The sequence below is a fragment of the Meles meles genome, chromosome 8 (genome assembly GCF_922984935.1).
Source record: "Meles meles chromosome 8, mMelMel3.1 paternal haplotype, whole genome shotgun sequence".
Classification (NCBI taxonomy): Eukaryota; Metazoa; Chordata; class Mammalia; order Carnivora; family Mustelidae; genus Meles; species Meles meles.
Window position 1 is genome coordinate 105,650,184 of NC_060073.1, and position 20,574 is coordinate 105,670,757.

General features: G+C 47.0%; 1 protein-coding gene across 2 annotated transcripts in view; it reads left to right on the forward strand.

The window, feature by feature from the left end:
• The window catches only part of JAML (junction adhesion molecule like), a 28,483-nt gene that overhangs the window by 1,738 nt on the left and 6,171 nt on the right, over positions 1-20,574 (forward strand). For both annotated transcript variants that reach the window (XM_046015191.1, XM_046015192.1), the window contains 6 exons: positions 4,301-4,364; positions 7,115-7,269; positions 9,156-9,381; positions 13,878-13,990; positions 16,465-16,702; positions 19,951-20,089. In XM_046015191.1, coding sequence (XP_045871147.1) covers positions 4,301-4,364; positions 7,115-7,269; positions 9,156-9,381; positions 13,878-13,990; positions 16,465-16,702; positions 19,951-20,089 — 935 coding nt within the window. The remainder of the gene's footprint in view (positions 1-4,300; positions 4,365-7,114; positions 7,270-9,155; positions 9,382-13,877; positions 13,991-16,464; positions 16,703-19,950; positions 20,090-20,574) is intronic.

The window sequence follows — 20,574 nt, forward strand, 5'->3', positions numbered from 1 at the left end:
AGAAGCCAGGAACTTAAACCTCTCAAGAGAGCTAGACTCGTGTTCTTGCTCGTCATGCCCTTGGCAAAGCTCTGACCTCATGAAGGCCTTTTGTAGGGTGGTTTGGGTGTAATCCCATCAGAGGAGGGAGCAGCAATAATGATTTCCAAAGTCCCGTTCAGGTTAGAGGGGTGACCAATGTCACTGAGACTGTCTTACATGGAGCCATGTAACCCCCCAGCCCAATGTCGGATAAGTGGTTTTGGAAGGGAAAATGAGGATGCATTTCAAGAAGTTCGTGCCGTGGAAGGGTTACATGGATTCATAGACCTAAAAACAATGAGAGCCTGGAGGTGTGCGGCCACGGGTAAACTGAGGGGACTTAGCATGGAGGGAGTGGGGGGTGGGGAAGGGGGAGGGGAGCGGGGGGGGGCGGGCCATGGGAAGGAAGGCTGTGCAGTTGCTGTTTGCTCAGTGGTTGGTTGTCCTTATGGGGAGCAAACGGCTACACTCAGAGAGAGCACCTCTCCCTATCTTGTCTTGTGATATTGTAATATTCGGGGGTCATTCTCACATCCTGTGTGCTAGTCTCATTGTCACGAGTCTCTTTTCTGAAGGTGTTTTTCTGCCATCATTGTGCCAAGGGAAACAGTTCCTCTGCACCGTTAATAAGGGAAAGGGGATCCTTATAGTTACAACTCCCCAGGGGTGACAGAAGACGTTTGCCAGGAGTTCTGTTGTGAAAGCACCATGAGCTCAGGTCAAAATGTTTGGCCCCCATATGAGCTGCCTTACTGTGCAGAATTACCTCAAAACACCTGCTGAGGAGATGGTGGGATATGGGGAAGAAGCAGGGAAGAAGCTGAGAATTTAAATGGAGTCTCATGAAGGTGTTTAAGGAGCATGTGATGCTTTGGTTGGATTTCTAAAGAGGGAGTTCCATTTATATAGATATCCTGTGTATATGTAAAATTGTGAATTTCATTATCCAGATATATACATTCAGGACCTAGCTTTCGGCATACACACACACACACACACACACACACACACACACGATAGGAATTTCTGAATATTTGCCAACTAAAGGAAATTGAAACTTGACTGAAGTATTCTGGGCCTTCTTAGGTGCTGTTCTCTGTTTTGATGAGCAGTTCCCAGATCCCGCGCTGGGCCTCACTCCGCACTGGCCCTGGACGTACAGAGGGACATAGGCTCAGGTCTTGGCTTCCTGGAGCTTATGGTCTCGGGAGGTGAGGGTGGAGAGCAGGACTTTAATCCAGCAGGCACACAAGTAAATAGAGAATTAGAAATTGTGACAAGTGCCCTGAAGGAAAGAGAAATAGAACTATTTAAACTTGTGGCTGGAACTCTGACCTGGTGAGCATGGCTCAGGAGAGCTGTCCCTATGGAGACCATGTTAGCTTGGGATCTGAAAGCTGCACAGGGTTTCACTGGGGGAAGCTGGCAGCGGGAAGAGCATCCAGTCAGGGGAGCAGATTCATCCTGTTGGGATAAATGAAGTTCAGGGAAGTTGGGTTCTAAAATGTGGGATAGCCTCCCAAACATGAGGAGCAGTACTGTGTCGTGAGGGGACAGGTTCTGATCGGGAATGCCTGGGTTTAAATCCTGGCCCTGTCACTGGCTGGGCATTATTAGGGAAATCACTTCACCCGTGTATGCCTTAGTTTCCCCATCTGCCCCGTAGGGTTGTCGTGAAGATCAAGGGGGTCAGTGTGTGGGGCGCTCAGGCGGTTCCTGGCACATTGGCCTCGGTGACTTACTGCACATCAGTGACTGATTTCTAGTGTGCTCCTGTATTAACTGGGAGGGAGAAGAAGTCCAATCCTTGAATGTTAAGGAGATCGAACAATTTCCCAGAGATTGAAAGATTAGTTAATGGAAGGTCTGACCCAGGAGGAGAATTTTTGAGAAATTCAGTGCTTTTTCAATGAATTCATTGCTTCTCTCTTCATTTACAGAGAGTTCTAATGGTGCATGTGAGTACTTTGAACCAAAAATGGTATCTTCTGTTCATTAGATTGTTTGAACATTTCTTAAAATTTGTTTGCAAAGGGTTGAGTGTGGCTCTGAGTGACTTGAGTTTGGTGACTAGGTTCAGAGTCTCTTTGGGATCGCCAGTGTCCTCTTAGAATAGAATGGTCCGGTTGTAGGATATCTAAGTTGGTTTCAACGTGATGGTCACATTGGCAGCCAGTAGCCCTTACCCAGCCTACACCAGGCACCTTATTGGTGCGGTGGTGCAGACCCGGGGCACTGGTAGACAAGAATGCATGGTCCTTCTTGAGATTCTAGACTTACTGGGGTTTGGTGTTAGACCTGTAAGACAGTTGTTCCTCCTCCAAGCAGATGGTGCATTGGACAGACGGGGGAGGACAACCAACTCCCTGAAGAAGAACGCACCCAGAAGGTTCAGGGATCTCGGAAGTCCCAGATATGGTGAATTCACACCATGACACACTATAAAGGAAGTTCTTTATCATGCTCACCCATGTATGTGTGGGGTGGGATGGGCATCAGAGCCAGAAGAGGACTGAGGCTATCTTGAGCGAGAGCTTCATTTTCATCAGATGTCCTTATGTTTGGTGGAAACGTAATGTGACTTTTGGTATATCTGAGTCAGTGTTAATTATTATCTACATCGTCATGGGATTCAAAAATTGAAACTTGAAAGTTTCCAGTTCATTCAGATTCATCATTTGTCATTCTACTTAAAGGTAGATGCTCAGAACCCGAATCTCTTCGAACACAATGAATTCTATTTCCTATCTGGTTTTAGGTTATGAAAAATGGGATCTTATGTGATAATGATTTCTTCTTTTCAAAGCACGGTTATCTACATTATCCTATTTGATCCTCGCATTATTATCCCATGTTGTAGGCAAGGGAACTGAGGTTGAGCAAGGCCAACTGATGTCTTTCATTAGTGGGACCTAGGGTGGGACTTCCTGGACCAGTTTGATCCTGATTTTCCAGATGGAGGATTTTGTTGGTTAGAACTCAGATAAGGACTCTCTTAGGTAGTCATTTTTAACAAATTAAAATGGCCACCATATGTGCTAGACTTCCCAGCAGAGCTGGGTATGGTGCTGTGATAGTAGTACACAAAAGAGACCTTTCCTTCTGGAAGATTCTAGGTAGAGTTCCTTCAGTGGCAGGATGTTTGGGGTGCAGGGGTCAAGACTGAAACCAGCCACAGTAGTTGGTAGGAACTCAAGGCTGGTTGGATTGTAACTCCTTGGAGTTGGTCTTCTTCTGTTTCATGAAGAAAAATATGGGCCAGGGGCACCCAGGTGGCTTAGTTGGTTAAGCATCAGACTCTTGGTTTTGGCTCAGGTCATGATCCTGGGGTTCTGGGATTGAGCTCCTCATCTGGCTCTGTACTGGGCATGGAGCCTACTTAAGATTCTCTCTCTCCCTCTCCCTTTGCCCCTCCCGACTCTCTCCCTCTCTTAAAAAAAAAAAAAAAGGTGAGGAAAAAAAGGCAACCCCACCCCCAAACGTCAACATGGACATTTCAGGCAGCTTCTTTCTGCCACAGGGCTTGGTGAATTAACTAGATTGAAAATTTTCTCCTTGTTTGTGTATCTCCTTTCCCACATGTCATGAACATTTTCTCTATGTTTAAAAGTAGCAATTTGGGGGCACCTGGGTGGCTCAGATGGTTAAACATCTGCCTTTAGCTCCAGTCATGATCCCAGGGTGCTGGGATTGAGTCCCACATGGGGCTCCCCCCTCAATAGGGAGTCTGCTTCTCCCTCTCCATCTACCCCTCCCCCTGTTTGTGCTCACTCTCTCTCTCAAATGAATAAATAAAATCTTCAAAAAAGAAGTAGCCATTTTAATTTAGTTGGATAGAAAGGCAAAACTTTCACGCTGAGTCTCCTGTAATCTCTTGCTTGTGTGAAACCTGAGGTTGTAGGATGGCTAGGTTGTTGCCTCAAGGATATCCTGAAATTAGCTGCTTTTTTCCTCTCGAATAGCCACTTTCGTCTAATTTTCCCTTACAGCCAGTCTAAAGCGGCCCCCAAGTGACTCTCCAAACATCGCTCTGTTTTGTTTCATCAAAGCAGATTCCAGCATCTGCCACTTTCTTGTTCATTCATTTGCCTCTTCCCCCACCCCACCCCCCCAAGTTTGATACTGCACGTGAGCGGGGACCCTGCCCTTTTGGTTCGGGGCTGCATCCCAGAGCCTCAGACAGAGGCTGGGCCCACAGAGACACACTGACTGTGGGTTTGCTAAATTAACAAACTTCTCTTGATGCGGTTTTCTGATTTTTGTTTTCTTTTATCTAAAGATTGAACAATTGGCGAGCAGCATGTTTTACCCACTGAAACTCATCCTGATGCCAGTGTTACTGGGTAAGTGGAAACCAAGGGACCAAGGAGGGGACTAGATTTCTTGTAAGTCTCGTGCAGTTTCAAAAGCCAATTTTATATATTTTCATTTCCCCCTCGGTTTGTTGAAAACGGGAAACCCTAACCTGGAACTTTGGCATTTTGCTGGAACAGCTGTTTTCGAAGCCGGGGAGCAAACTCTTTCTTGAAAAGCTGAATCTTCCACTGTTTCTGTTAGACACTGGAGGCGTCCGGGTCCTGAGCTGGGGATTCTGGGACCTTCCTTTGTGCTACAAAAAAGTGTCTCACCGGCATTCCTGGACTCTCAGTTGTGGCTTGAAAACCACAGCTAGTCTCAGATCAGGAAATGAAATCACCGGAGAGCCCAGAATCCCTGCAGCTGTATTCACGCTTTTGCCATTCCAGCCTTCTTGTGGTTCTGCAAATGCACCCGGCTCTTTCACAGTCCGGGGCAGTTTTTTTTGCCAAGAACTTTCCTCTCCTCACGTTCTCTGGGCAAGCCTGCCTAAGCCTTCCTGACACTTCAGAGTTCTCCTTAAACTCCGCTTCTGTCTAAAAACCTCCTCTGACTGTGGACTCTCTTGTTCTTGAACCCTCCGAACCGTCTGCGCTCAGGGCTGCTGCTTGTGGGTCAGCGGTTCTTTCTAAGCTGCTCACCTCTCTCCCGGCCTTTTCTCTTTATCCACAGATCTAGCTCTGTGGGAGGAATAAACGACTCAGGATGTGCTTTGCTCTCATTGTCTCTTATTTTTCTTCATCATCATCATCATCATCTTATTATTATTATTATTATTTGTACCTGGGCATAGTAACCTAAACACCGACTCAGCCAAGTAAAAAAAGAAATGCCTTTGCTGTAATTCCAGGGAACAGAGAGTGTGCACCCAGGCAGACAGACACATGGACCCACCCCACCTCCCCGGAAAATAGGATGTATTTAAGAGAATTTGTTCTCACAGCTGTCATGCTCTGGGGTCTTTAAAGATTTTTTTATTATTTATTTATTTGACAGACAGAGATCACAAGTAGGCAGAGAGAGAGAGAGGAGAAGCAGGCTTCCTGCTGAGCAGAGAGCCCGATGTGGGACTCGATCCCAAGACCCTGGGATCATGAGCTGAGCCGAAGGCAGAGGCTTTAACCCACCGAGCCACCCAGGCGCCCCGCTCTGGGGTCTTTAGACATTGCCTCAGAGGTGCGGGAAGCAGCCCACGCTTCTACCGTCCCAGCCCGAGTTAACAAGCCAGTCTTGGAGCTAGTGACTTGGTGGTATCAGGGGGTGTTCTGTTTCTCTGTGGAGAGAATTGCCCTCCTTTGAAGAAAGTGTCATTTTTTCAGCCATTTCTCTACAAAGGTGAGAAAGTAGAGGTGGAAGCTTCTCTTCGCTCCCTGCTTTCTAGCTACCCTTCACTTAACTTCCACATACAGCGCTCTCCACAGTAGATTAAATGCACTTCTTACACCTTTAACCACACGTCAGGCTGCTCAGCTCTTCCTTACAGGAAAATTCCAGATTGGCTTTGGAGCTAATTTTGATTTCTTTCAAAACAGGCCCCTCCGGAGGGTTTAGTGTTCCTGTTTTCTTTTCCGTCTTCCCTACTGTGTGCCTGCTGTTGGGCAGCAAGTGAACTGTCTTCTCTCGGGCCAGCAGATTGCACGGAAAGGCTGGCACGCTTTCTGTTTATTCCCACATGCGTTCCCTTGGCTCGTCCTCCACATAAACTGGCCCGCATCTAATCGTGGCTTTCTTGATGTTGTTGTCTCTTTGCATAGAGCACCTCTTGTAAAAACAGAAATATCTGTGTGATGGTTTTCTCTTTTAGTGAAAGAGAGAGGCCTTAAGGAATATACAGATAGCAGAGCGGTGCATGCTGTAAAACACCCTCAGGCTGAGCAGCCAGGGCTGATGGCCAACCTGGAATGGGAAGGTGGGGAGAAGACAAGAACAAAGGAAATTCAAGGGGAGAGCTGTGCTCTGGATTGGCCTCATTTTTTTTTTAAAGAATGTTTTCTTTTTCTTTAAGATTTTATGTATTTATTAGAGAATGTGCAAGTGAGTGGGGGGAGGGGCAGGGGGACAGACAGACTCTGGGCTGAGCACAGAGCCTGACGCGGGGCTTGATCCCAGGCTCCTGAGATCATGACCTGAGCCCTAACTGAGAATCTGATGCTTAACCGACTGAACCACCCAGGTGCCCCTGTATGGGACTAATTACAAGGACCTCTAGGACAGTCAGAATTGCCAGCAAAGTCAGAGTAAGCTTTTGAAAAGGAACAAAGAAAAGGAAAAGAGGAAGGAAGCCAAAATACCTTTAAAAAGCCAAAATATTGGCTTTTCAAATAGGGAACACATGGGAAACTAGGAGCAAGAGACATCTCATTTCCTGTTTATGGATGTCTAAATTCATGACTTGAAAGGAGGATGTCAGGGTTTCTCTTCTTTCTTTAGAAAGGAGCTTGGAGAAAGGAATTCTGGGAAATGGGGAGGGGTCCAGCTAGGAGAATGGGAGCAGACATGCATTTTTGCAGAACGAAGATTGCAGAACCCCTCTGACTTGGGAGGCTTGTGTATAACTAGAGGGTATCTCGCTTACCTTTGGGAATGTCATGCTGGCTTGAGTGACGGGCCTCAGGACTTCATCCATGTCGGGTCATCTGGGAAGGGAAGTTGTAGAGTTACTTAGTGATTGGTACTGATTTTTGTTGTTGAGGGTATTTGTCTAAACGATATCTCCTCTTGCCTTTGACTTCTATAGATTATTCCTTGGGCCTGAATGACTTGATTGTTTCCTCCCTTGAGCTAACAGTCCGTGTGGGTGATTCAGCCCTGCTGGGATGTGTTTTCCAGAGCACAGAAGAGAAGCGTGTGACCAAGGTAGACTGGACGGTCTCATCAGGAGAGCACGCCAAGGTAACAAGGAGGAAACATTACTGTCGAAGCCCTGGCCAATGGTGTCAGGAGAAGGGAGAAGGAGGCATGAGGGAGAACCAGGTCATCAGGTGTCATGAGATGGTGTTGCAAGAGTCTGGGCTCTGAAGCTTGTCAGAACTGGGCCTCTTCCTAGCTTGGCCCTTTGGCTGTGTCATCAGCTGGGCAAGTTACTCAACCTTGCTGAACTTCAGCTTTCTCATCTGTGAAAATGAAGGTCATTATCATGATGGTAATGCTTACCTTTTGGGTCATTGAGAAGTAATGAAAGGTATGCACATAAAATTCTTTTTGTTTCTTTTCTTGATGTCTGCCCTTTGTAGAGCAGTATAGATGGGTGGGAGAGCTGAGAAGGGTGAGAATGTGGGTCTAGACAGAAGAGCCATGAGAATGATGTCACAGGAATCTTTTGTGGGGGAGAGGGCCAGATTCTTTGAGCATTCCATGCCCCATTTATGTGCTTGGGCATCACCTCTCTCTCCTTCATGGCTGTTTCAAATGTTCAAGTGTTGGGATCGTCTGATGTAGCATGGCTGAGGGAGGGTCTTTCATGGGAGCTCTTTGGAGTGGGAAACAGTATATAAACCTCATCAGAGGTTCTGTGGAGATATTTGTATCTTAGGATCATTTAAAATTACATCCTAAGTAATGGGTTACTAACAGTAAGGTCTCAAAGTTTGCTGGTGAAATACTCTTTCTGTAGCTCATAGCATGTTATTCCTGTAATGCTATTCTCACTCAAATTTTTATTAGTATTTTTTATCATAAGAGGGATAGGCCCATGGCGTAAGTAGAAATAAGAATTTCTGGAGGCGCCTGTGTGGCTCAGTGGGTTAAGCCTCTGCCTTCAGCTCAGGTCCTGATATCAGGGTCCTGGGATTGAGCCCTGCATCGGGCTCTCTGCTCAGTGGGGAGCCTGCTTCCGCCTCTCTTTCTCTGCCTGCCTCTCTGCCTACTTGTGATCTCTATCAAATAAATAAATAAAGTCTTAAAAAAAAAAAAAGAATTTCCCAGGGCTTCCCGTCCCAGCCTGGAAACCACGCCCTGAGGATGACTCCTTCTCAGGCTGTGTGATATGCTGCCTGGAGGAGGGCAGAACGGGGAGGAGCAACAGCTAACACACCAGCCAGAGATTATCACAACTCCCAGTCTGAGGGATTGCATCATGCCTTTGAATGCCATCCAGTCCAGGGGCCATGGCAGAAAATAGGGTGAACAGGAGACAAGGTTTTCAAAAATTCTGAGTTGAATTCCCAGAGTGGTCTTCAGAGTGGGTATTACATTTTACCTTAAATGGTAAGAAATGACTATGCTTCACAATTTGTCCTTGTATAAAATAAGGCACCAGGCCTTGTTCTAGTTAGAGCATTGCCTGGCACGTTCTTATTATTATTTCTTATTATTCTTACTATTCTTATTATCTTACTATTCACTGGGTACCAAGTACTTTTTGATCGTGATGATGATGATGGTGGTGGTGATGATGATGGTGATGGTGGTGGTAATGATGGTGATAGTGATGATGGTGGTGATGGTGGTGGTGATGGTGGTGAAAGTGATGATGGGGATGATGATGGTGGTGGTGGTGATAATGGTGGTGGTGATGATGATGGTGGTGGTAGTGGTGATGGTGATGATGGTGGTGTTGCTGGTGGTGGTGATGATGGTGGTGATGATGATGGTGGTGGTAGTGGTGATGGTGATGATGATGGTGTTGCTGGTGGTGGTGATGATGGTGATGGTGACGGTAATGGTGATGATGGTGGTAGTGATGCTGCCGCCGGCACAGAACAGGGTCTTTTGGTTCCAGACTCCTAGGTCTGGTGCCAGTGACTCTAGATTTTCCCTGACGTTGTATTGCCCTCCAGGAGGATTATGTGCTGTACTATTACGCCAACCTCAGCGTGCCTGTGGGGCGCTTCAAGAATCGTGTGCACTTGGTGGGGGACGTCTTACGCAATGATGGTTCTCTCCTGCTCCAAAATGTGGAAGACGCTGACCAGGGAACCTATACCTGTGAAATCCGGCTGGAAAAGGAGAGCCTGGTTTTCAAAAAAGGAGTGGTGCTGCACGTACTACCGGAGGAACCCAGAGGTACGTGAATGGGCAGGAGGAGGGTGAAGGGGCAAGAGATTTAGTGTGCAGAGAAGGAAGGGAATAGATTTTGTTGAACGAATGCCAGCCTTTGGTCCAGACATGTACCACAGAGTGAACACGATAATGGTGCTCTTTAAATAAAAATAATGAGAATGATTATTTTATTTTATTATTTTAAAAAGATTTTATTGATTTATTTAGGGGGGTTATTGATTTATTTAAGGGGGTGCGGGGAGGAACAGAGGGAGAGGGGTAAGCAGACTCCACTGAGCCCCATATGGGACTTGATCTCATAACCCTGAGATCATGATCTGAGCCAAAATCAAGAGTTGGTTGCTTAACCAACTGAGTCACACAGGCGCCCTAAGAATGATTATTTTGTGATTACCTTACATTTGTCCATCCTTGTGAAAATGCTGTGTAAGAGGTATTGATCCTTTCATTTTACAGATGAAGTCACAGAGGGTGAGAACAGGCCAGGGGGTTAATAGAGGACTGGGTCAGGCAGGACCTCAGGCTCCTACCTCCACTATGACCAAAGTCCTTTCTCTTTTTCCTGTTTTATTCACTGGGTTGTTAGGTAAGAGTTTGTTTAAAGAAAGAATTCTGCTGCTTCAAAAAAGTTTGAATTAGCTACATTCTTTGAAAGTGTGCATTGAGGGAGCAGTTCGTGGCCTCAGGAAAGCTTGCAGTCTAGTTAGGGAGCTAAAATCTGGACCTCCTCCCCTCCCCCAGCTGTTTGGGTCCAGTCTGTGAGTGAGCTCCTTTGGAGCACCTGGTGCTCCTCGTTGGTGACACTTACCACACCTATCCAGTTGTGTCTTCGCTGTTCGTGTGGGTCTGTATTCTTTGTCCTCTCTCCAGCCCTGGACACCATGCCTGGCACAGAGTAAGCAATCAATAAACATTCCCCAATTGAGTGAATTTCTTGAATTAGTATCCCTCACTTGAATCCAGTTTCTAAAAAATGGAGTTGTAGGGGCACCTGGGTGGCTCAGTGGGTTAAAGCCTCTGCCTTGGGCTCAGGTCATGATCCCAGGGTCCTGGGATTGAGCCCCGCATCGGGCTCTCTGCTCAGCGGGGAGCCTGCTCGTGATCTCCGTCATCAAATAAATAAATAAAATCTTAAAAAAAATGGAGTTGTAAAAGGGATTGTCTCTCCTCCTTTTCCTACTTTTTTTCCTTTTCTTTTCCTATTTTTTTCTTTTTTTAAAATTATGTTAGTCGCCATACAGTACGTAATTAGTTTTTGATGTAGTGTTCCATGATTCATTGTTTATGTATAATACCCAGTGCTCAATGCAATACATGCCCCTCTTAATACCCATCACCGGGTTCACCCATCCCCTCAACCCCCTCCCCTCTAAAACTCTCAGTTTGTTTCCTGGAATCTGTAGTCTCTCGTGGTTCATCTCCCCCTCTGATTTTTTTTTTAAGATTTTATTTATTTATTTGACAGGGAGAGATCACAAGTAGGCAGAGAGGCAGGCAGAGAGAGAGGGGGAAGCTGGCTCCCTGCTAAGCAGAGAGCCTGATGTGGGGCTTGATCTCAGGACCCTGAAATCATGACCTGAGCCGAAGGCAGAGGCTTAACCCAGTGAGCCACCCAGGCACCCCCCACTCTGATTTCAATTGACATTTTTCTTTCGCTTTTCAAAACTGTAGTTCTCTAGAAAGAGAAAAGGAATCAGGTGTTTCTCCAAGGATTATCTTTGGGCTACTCCTTTCTGCTTTGTCTTCTGATGCCTTGCCCAGACACTTGTCCATACAAGCATGGTGTACAATATGGGCACCTTTTCCCTCTTTGAAGAGACACAGAAGGCATGAACTGAAAGGCAGTTTCACAACAGGAGAATCCATGGAAACAGCCCAGAGCAATTTTAGGGCTAGTCACATAACTTCCCCACTAGTTCCTGGAGCAACCTGTATATTTCCTTCTAGCCAAAAAGGGGGTAGAGCCAATTCCTCAAAATGTGCCTGGTGGCCACTGGGAAGTTGTGCAGCTTGCTTGACAGAGGTTGTCTTCCCCCATGTGAAGCCTCTATACTTTTTTCTACAAAGTTTACTCATCAGTTTATAATCATTCTATGCTTCTACTCCTTCCCTTCCTTTTCTCTCAGTTCTTATTTTAAATACTATAAGCAATATTCTTCTAAAAAATGTTCAAAATAATTTTTTAAAGATTCCACTTATTTGAGAGAAAGAGTAGAGAGAGAGAGTGAGAGAGCATGAGTCGGGGTGCGGGGCGAGGGGCAGAGGGAGAGGGAGAAGACTGCCTGCTCAGTGCGGAGCTGGATGCGGGGCTCGATCCCAGGACCCTGAGATCATGACCTGACCCGAAGGTAGACGCTTAACCCACTGAGTCACCCAGATGCTCCTATAGGCAATATTCTTGCAAATAAAAATAATGTTAACTTCCTGTACCTTTGCTCTGGAGTCAGCTCTCCTTCCACTGATGTGAGATGGCGCAGAATAGTGAGTGAGAGCTTGGGCTTTGCCTCCCTCAGGCCTGGGTTTATGTGCTGGCTCTGCCTTTTACGGGCCATGTGCTCTTGGGCTCTCTCACCTTCTTCCTCTGACAATGGGAGAACAACAGCGCGTATCTCAAAATACTGTAATGACTAGCTGAAATGCTACATACACGGTGTCTGACACATGCCTGGTACCATGAAAGGTGCAGAATCGTTCGGTGTTTATTATTGCATTTTATTTTATCTTGTTTTATTTATTTATGTATTTATATAATTTTTAAAAAGATTTTATTTACTTGAGAGAGAGCATGGGAGGGGGGAGGGTCAAAGGGAGAAGAAGACTCCCCCTTGAGCAAGGGGCCCGATGGGGGACTCGATCCTGGGACTCCAGAATGAGCCAAAGCCAAAGGCAGTGGCTTAACCAACTGAGCCACCCAGGCACCCTTGTTTTTTTTTTCTTTAGTAGGCTCCATGCCCACTCCCAGTGGGGAGCCTAGTGTGGGGTGAACTCACAACCCTGTGATCAAGACCTGAGCTGAGATCGAGAGTCAGATGCTTAGCCAACTGAGCCACCCAGGTGCCCTTATTACTACATTTTGAAAAATAAAGTTCAGTTCTTAATGCACTTTTGGATTTAGAGGGCCTCCCCCCCCCCCCCACTGATGTTTTTTGGAGTGAATTTTTATTACTTTCAAAATGATTCCCGCCATAGAGTTTCAAGTTCACAATATTTTCTCTTGGTTTCCTCCTATCGTGCATCTCGGGCAGGAAGTTCATGTTCTCCCAGAGAAACAATTCCAGTGGAAAGGTCAGCTTATGCACTGTTTGTTCCTTCATGAGCTTTGCCCGATGTGCTTTTGAAGGAATTCTGTCCAGTTAAGACTTGCTACGTCTTGTGTCTCCCTAAATACCACCCTGCCTTTCATTTCTCAGCTGACTTTGTGGTTGATTTGTGTAGAACATTACTGAAAAACCAGAAATGTCTTGCTAATTTTTTTTCCAGGAACCCCTCAAAATGACTTATGTAATAAGCATATGATGGGGTCAGCTGCTCATACAAATAAGCAGAAGGAAGAGCCTAGGAGTTGGGAAGCCTGAAGTAGGGGGAGAGGGATCTTCTGGAGGGAGTGGGGGCAGGGATTAAAACAGAAAAAAGAACCAAGAGGAAAACTGTCTATTGTTTTGGCCTAATTAGCAAGCAGTCCTGTGACCTGTACTGTAGCCAAGACTATCCTAAGCAAGTCCTAAGACAACTTGTAAAAAGAATATAAGAATTTGAAGTAAATCGCCCATGAATCAGTTTTTCAGCCTGAAGAGCTGGTGGGTTAGACATAAGCATGAAAGTTATATAACTCTCTACTTCTTGTTTATGTCCCACAGGTGTGGGTGTCTAAGTTGGCGAATAGAAAGGCGGGCTTCAAGATTTTTTGTACTTCCTTTAGTATAGCTTGAACTGGAGCGGGACCTCAGGAAAAATTCTAGAAAAGGGGAAGGAGCAGGGAATGAAAAGAGAATCACAAAGTGTTTGTTGTAGTTTGAAGACCCCTCAGAGTTGATGAGTGTGGGTAGCTATGGGCACTCTCTTACTCATGGGGTGTCCTGTGAGTGGGAGGCCTCTGGCTACTACTTCGTCCACACAGGGTCATCTGGCTTGTCTGTGGAGTGATTTTGCACATTATTTATTTATTTATTTATTTTTAAGATTTTATTTATTTACTTGACAGAAAGAGATCACAAGTAGGCAGAGAGGCAGGCAGAGAAAGAGAGAGGAGGAAGCAGGCTCCCCACCGAGCAGAGAGCCCAATGCGGGGCTCGATCCCAGGACCCTGAGATCATGACCTGAGTGGAAGGCAGAGGCTTTAACCCATTGAGCCACCCAGGTGTCCCAAATTTGCGCAGTATTTAGTGGTGACGTTGATTTTATGGCTGAGGAGCTTTGGCTAAGCATGAGCTCTTGTGGATGTTCTTTGACTTCTGTAGACGATACCTTGGGTTTGACTTGAGTTACCATTTTATCCCCAGAGCTCACGGTCCATGTGGGTGACTCAACTCAGCTGGGGTGTGTTTTCCAGAGCACAGAGGAGAAACGCATGACCAAGGTAGACTGGACATTCTCATCAGGAGAGCATGCCAAGGTAAGGAGGAGGAACCGTCAGTGTGTAGTGGAGTGCCAGGCCGATGGTGTCAGGACAGTGTGGGGAGAGGGAGAATTTAGGCTCCAGGTGCCATGGCTTTGGAGCTTGCCAGAAGCACTACTTGGCTGGGCAGCTTTGGCTCCATGGTGGGAAGAATAACTCTGATGAAGATGACAAAGAAGAGGATGATATTGCAGCTGCTTTTGCTCAGCCTGTTGGGCTGTTGGGACACATATGCTAGATCGTCCCTGTGAAGCATTTGTGTGTGCAGTGTGCCTTGGCCACTGCATTTGAGTTTCCTTCCTCTTTTCCCATCCCTTCTTTGTAGAGTCCAAGGGAGAAGGAGGGGGATGACTTCTGTGGCCTTGTCTCTAAGCTCTGGGCTAGGCATAAGAACGATTGTATTCTTGTTTTTATTTGGATTATTTTGATAAGTTTTCTTCTGTGTCCCACTGCCCCACTTATGGGATGGAAGGAATTTTCTTTGTCTTTATGGGTGCTTTGATGTTGGGATTAGTAAGTCCTGGGGGCCAGGGTATGGATTGGTTTGTGGGAACTCTGAAGCAGCAAGTGGCAAGTTAGTTCACTAGGCTGGTAGATGTCCTCTGTGCATGGCAATGTCCTCTGTGCATGGATTCAAGGTAGGTTGTGGGGGAGATCCCAGGTCACTTATTGCTAATAAAAATTAAGGTGCAAAGTAGCTTTTCTATTAACATATTCCCAGTCATCCCTATAAAAAAGTCATTTGTACTCACTTGATTCCCATATGCTGAGTGGGCGCGAAAGGGTGGCGTTGTGGTGGAGTGTGGGGAATTACATGTAGTCCCAGGTCCACCTCTGGAGGCTTGTCATGTGTTTAGATGTCTACCACTATGTGAGTCACAGCAGAAAATAGGTCAAGAAAGGACATTTTGATCTGTGAATTCAAAGCACAAGAGATAAGATATTAGGGACCAGTTCTTCTTGTTTATGTTCATGTCTGTATACCTATTTCCTTTCCTTAAAAGCTTTTAAAAATAGTAATATTTACTTCTCTTTATTAAAAATCCCAACACTTACTCATTTAACAAGTGTTTTAAGCACCAATGTGGCAGACACTCAGCGCTCCTGCTTTGATGGGAGACTTAAGATCGAGGGAGATACACGGTAAAATAATGAAGAAATAATTATGTAATATGTCAGGTAATAGAGCTATGGAGAACAAAAAAACAGGCATTTGTGGTTCTTGTTTTACCTAGATGGTCAGAAAGGCCTCCCTGAAAAGATGACATTTGAGCACAGATCTGCTGGAAGTGAGGGAGGGAACCATGCGTATTTCTGGGGGAAAGAGTGTCCCAGGGAAAGGGAGTAGCAAATGCAAAGGCCCTGAGGCCAGTACTCAAGGAAAGCAATAAGGCCAGTGTGGATGGAGTGAAGTGACCCAGATAGGTGAGGGAAGAAAAGGTAGAAGATGAAATCAAAGAGGAAGATGGAGTGGGGCAGGTCGTGGCGGGTCTTCTACTTCTAGTTGAAATGGGGAGCTGTTGGAGGGTTTGGAGTAGAGAAGTAACATGATTTAACTTCTATTTCTAAGGGCTCACCTGTTGAGAATAAACTGTGGTTGGGAGTAAGGACAAGTAAGGAAGCTCCTTGCAGGAATTCAGGTGAGGGATGGGGTGGGTTAGACCAGAATGGTAACCGTGGAGGAGGTGAGAAGTGGCTAGATTTCGGATCTGTCCTGAAGGTAGGAGTGATAGGATTTGCTGAGGGATTTCTTAAACAATTTTTATTTTTTAAAGATTTTATTTATTTATTTGACAGAGAGAGATCACAAGTAGATAGAGAGGCAGGCAGAGAGAGAGAGAGAGAGAGAGAGAGAGAGAGAAGCAGGCTCCCTGCTGAGCAGAGAGCCCGATGTGGGACTCGATTCCAGGACCCTGAGATCATGACCTGAGCCGAAGGCAGCGGTTTAACCCACTGAGCCACCCAGGTGCCCCTGCTGAGGGATTTCAATGTGAGTTTAAGAAAGAGAGGAATTAAGGATGACTCCAAGATTTTTAGCCTGAGCATCTGGAAGAAGGCTTTGCCATTTACCAAAAAGGGATGGACTGGAAGGAGCTGGTTTGGGGGAATAATTTGGAGTTTAGTTTTAGACATGTTTCAAGTGCCTATTGGAAATCCAACTGGAAATGCTAAGAAGTAAAGATGTACCTTTATTCCTTTCACTGGTGAAGTACAAAAAAGGAATGACCCCATCCCCTTTCTTCCTCATGCCTTTCTGCCAGTGGGACAGTTGTTCATTGGTTTGGTGTGTCCTACACAGCTACACACACACGCGTGTGTGTGCGTGACTCATGATGTCTCATACTGTCTGATCATACCTTCACTGCCCACACATTCAGGGCCCTGTGAGTCCCAAAAGTCCCCTACTCCACCTTCCCTGTGCCCCATCTTCAATGGTCCTTGCAAACTCATATGTTGCCTTTCCCTTCTAGGAGGAGGTTGTGTTTCGTTATTACCCCAAACTCAGTGTCCCTGTGGGGTACTCCCAGAACTGGGGCCGCTTCCAGAACCGTGTAACTCTGGTGGGGGACACTTCCCGCAATGATGCGTCTATCCTGCTGCAAAGAGTGAAGGACTCTGACAGAGGAAACTACACCTGCAGTATCCACCTGGGGAACCTGACCTTCAGGAAGACCACTGTGCTGCACGTGATCATGAAAGAGCCCCAAAGTATCTGACATTTGGTTGGGGAGGGTTGAGGGGCCTCCAAGCTGGGAGGCATGGCCAGGACTAGGGTGAGGTCTGAGAGGCATCGAGGGTGCAGAATTGTAGGAAGCATGACTCTGAGATGCTATACTTCCATGACCCTGATACAAGTCCTTGTACCCTGGACTTCTGTGACCTTCACAGTGATGCCTCCTTCAGTCTGGAGCCCGAGGCACCTTGCTTGCCTCATTCTAGTTCTGGTCCTGCGGGTGCCTCAAAGACGAGGGAGCTAATATTTGGTGAACTCCAGCCTTCCGCCAGAACTCACTCCCTGCCTGTCTAATATACTGATTTAAAAATACAGGAGCTCAGAGGTGGATTGGAGCTGATGTCCAAGGTCTTTTTTCCTTGGATGCTGTACACTCTGTAGCAGAAGGGAAAATGACCCTGAACTGGTGAGAGACAGAACAGAGCAGAGAGAAAACAGGAAGGGACCAGAACCCAAAATAGAGGTGTTCTCTGATGAAAGCTTCTCTCTTCTGGCAGACATTGCACATTAAAGCCAGTGGTGTGTAAGAGAATAAAGACTCAATTGTGTGGACCCAGAGAGGTTGATAAGTGAGGGCTTAAAGTTAAATGGTAACGCAGTTAACAGTCAGGATGTGGCCTGTGGACTTTGCCTTTTGCTGGAGCCCTTTGCTGGGGGTTGGCTGTGTTTGTTGGGGGTGGGGATGTGGGTGAGGAGGGAACACACCTCAGTACCTCTGACCAGAGACTTGAGTCTCTGGAGGCACCTCGTTTTAAGACATAACAAAGAGGTGCGCCTGGGTGGCTCAGCCGTTAAGTGGCTGCCTTCAGCTCAGGTCGTGATCTCAGGGTCCTGGGATCAAATTCTGCATCAGGCTCCCTGCTCAGCAGGGCATCTGCTTCTCCCTCTGCCCCTCCCCCCTACTCATCCTCCCCTTCTCTCCATCTCAAATAAATAAAATCTTTAAAACACACACACACACACACACACACACAGAGCAAAGAGTCCCAGCTGGAGGGGGAAGCAGGACAGATGGATTTCTTCACTCTCAGAAGCTTATTTCCATTTCACAGGGAAAATACACACCATGAGTAGGAGCTCACTCAACCTCCAAGCCCCCAGCCCACCCCCCTCCAGGCCTACCTCCATCTGCCCACATCCTCCCCTGTCTGTCTGCCCCGCCACGCCAGGATCCCTTGCACCCCGGGCTCATCCAGACTTCTGTGCTCACGTGGCATTTTCTCCCTGTCTCGGGAAACCAACGCTTTGCAGTGGCTTCTGCCATCCAGCCTATAAATATGCTCACCTCTTCCTCTCACCTTCTGTCCTTGCCTACTTGAGCTCTTATCCCGTGTCGTCGTCTTAAAACAGAAACAACTCACATCCTATACATTCACCCATTTAAAGCCTACAACTCGGAGACTTTAGTGTATTCAGAGTTGTGTGTCCTTCACTGCAATCAGTTCTCGATTTCCGTCTCGACCTAGCCGAGCAGCTTGCTCGGAGACCATATGTGGTGCCTCCTCTCTCACTTCCCATTAATTCCTTCGTGCATTGCATCCTGGCTCCTGCTTCCGCCTCTGCTCTAGCTTAGGTCACCAGTGTGGCTCTAACTGTCCACCCTCGGCCCTCTTTACCCCAGTAGTATTAGACGCCGTATTCTCTGTATATACGATATATTCTATGTTGGATTCATTCTTCCTTCCTTTTTTCCTCCTTCCCCTCCCTTCCTCCCTGTCTAATCCGTCTATGTATCCATCCAAATTCTAGCCAGATAGTCCACAAATACTTCATATGCAACGTATCTCAACCCACTTCTGCACGCCTCTCCCCTTCTCATCTCCTCCTCCTCAGTCAACACCATCACCCTCTACAGTTTCCTAGCTGGATGGCTGGGAGTTATATCTGATTCTTCCCTTTCCCATGACCCCCAGTCTCACAGGTCAACCAGGTCTGTTGTTTCTACTACTGACTTTGAGTACGCCTTCCTTCTAGTCCTACAGAGCACTCTAGCTGTCTTCCTCTCTGTCTTGGCCTGTAGGCCTCCAGCTGGTGTCTGCTCTCATTCTCAGCCCCACTCGCACTCTCCCTGCAGCTCTCTGTGCCATCGCTCTGAATCACAAATCTCAACGTTCTGTCCCGGGGCTCAGAGTCTTTCAGGGGTTGGGTTTCCCATCATTTACAGAAAGAAAGCCAGACTCCCGGGTGGGATAATCAAGGCCCTTCATGACCGAGACTCTGCCATCTGTCCAGCCTAATTCCCCACCATGCCCACAAATGCAACTTCGAGCCAGACCCATGGAACTATTTCTATTTTCTGGAAGTACCATCCTCTTGGGCCTCCAGACCTTGTGTGTAACGCGCCCCCTTTCCCATATTGTCTGCCCAACTCAACATGTGTTTCCCATAGAATTGGGTACCCTTTTGGACTGCCCATATGGACTTCTGTCATGGCCCCTATGGCAGTCTGTGGTTTTCTTTTCTTTTTTTTTTTTTTTAAAGATTTTATTTATTCATTTGACAGACAGAGATCACAAGTAGGCAGAGAGGCAGGCAGAGAGAGAGGAGGAAGCAGGCTCCCCGCGGAGCAGAGAGCCCGATGCGGGGCTCGATCCCAGGACCCTGAGATCATGACCTGAGCCGAAGGCAGCGGCTTAATCCACTGAGCCACCCAGGCGCCCCAGTCTGTGGTTTTCTGTCAACATGTTTGTCCGTGTCCTTGAAGGCAGGGACCACGTCTTATTTGTCTTTGTAGCTTCTTTGCCTAGTGATATTCGGCACCAGGGGTGTTTATGTACATATTCAGAGTAAACTGAAGAAAGGAATGAAGGGTCCCGTATGGGTGGAAAGGCCTCACCTGGTATCAGGACTATGGGTCTGAGTGTTGTCCCATATATGCTTTTGAAACCAATCACTTTCTCACAGAAAGATCTGAAGCCTCTAAAACGTCTGTTATTTTATTTTAAGGTAGAATTGTTAATATCAATGTCTGCTGTTGGTAAAGTGGTATTCTCTTCACCCACCCATCTTAATCTACACTGTAGGTAGGGGTAAGCAAGGCGGCCAGACTTGGCTCTCCACCGAATGGGGACAGCTGGAGTCCCGGTGTTTCAGCGTAGGGTGAAATCTGGCCTTCTCCCCCAAATTCCTGGCTTGGCTGTGTCTCCTTGGCATAGAACTGGTGGGACTCACAGCTCTTTTCTGGAATACTGAGACCCTCTCATTGCTCTTCTCCTTTCCCAAGCATCGGTGACCCCAGTAGCCCTCAGACCCGAGATCCTGGGTGGCAATCAGCTGGTGATCATTGTGGGGATTGTCTGTGGCACCATCCTGCTGCTTCCTGTTCTGATACTGATCGTGAAGAAGACCCACAGGAGTAAGAGGTACAGGGCTGGGTCGGGAGGCCGGCGGTGCTTCGCGCCTGAAGCGGAAGAGTGAGAGGGCCCTGGCTGTGCCATCCTCACAGAAGCGGGTACTTTAAATAGAATTGTCCGTGGTTGGTCCCGTTGGATGTCATCTCTGTAGTGACCCCAACCCTCCACTTGCTGTGTTCCAGGAAGGCCTTGCATGGCCTTACGCCCCTCTTCTTTCATTTTGGTATTTTACAGAGATTGGCAGCTCTTTTGTAAATGGGGTTCTGAGGGGAGCATAATTAAGAGTATGTCTTATACAAGAGCTGTAAGCTGCGTTCAATGCCAGAGAGAAGTGGTTTTTGAATTCTCCACAAAACCCACTCCACAGGGAAGATTGGATCCTGAGGCTTATCGGGGGCGTATTTAAAGAAGCGCATTCCAGGGCGCCTGGGTGGCTCAGTGGGCTGAGCGTCCAACTCTTGAAGTGGGCTGAGCGTCCGACTCTGGATTTCGGC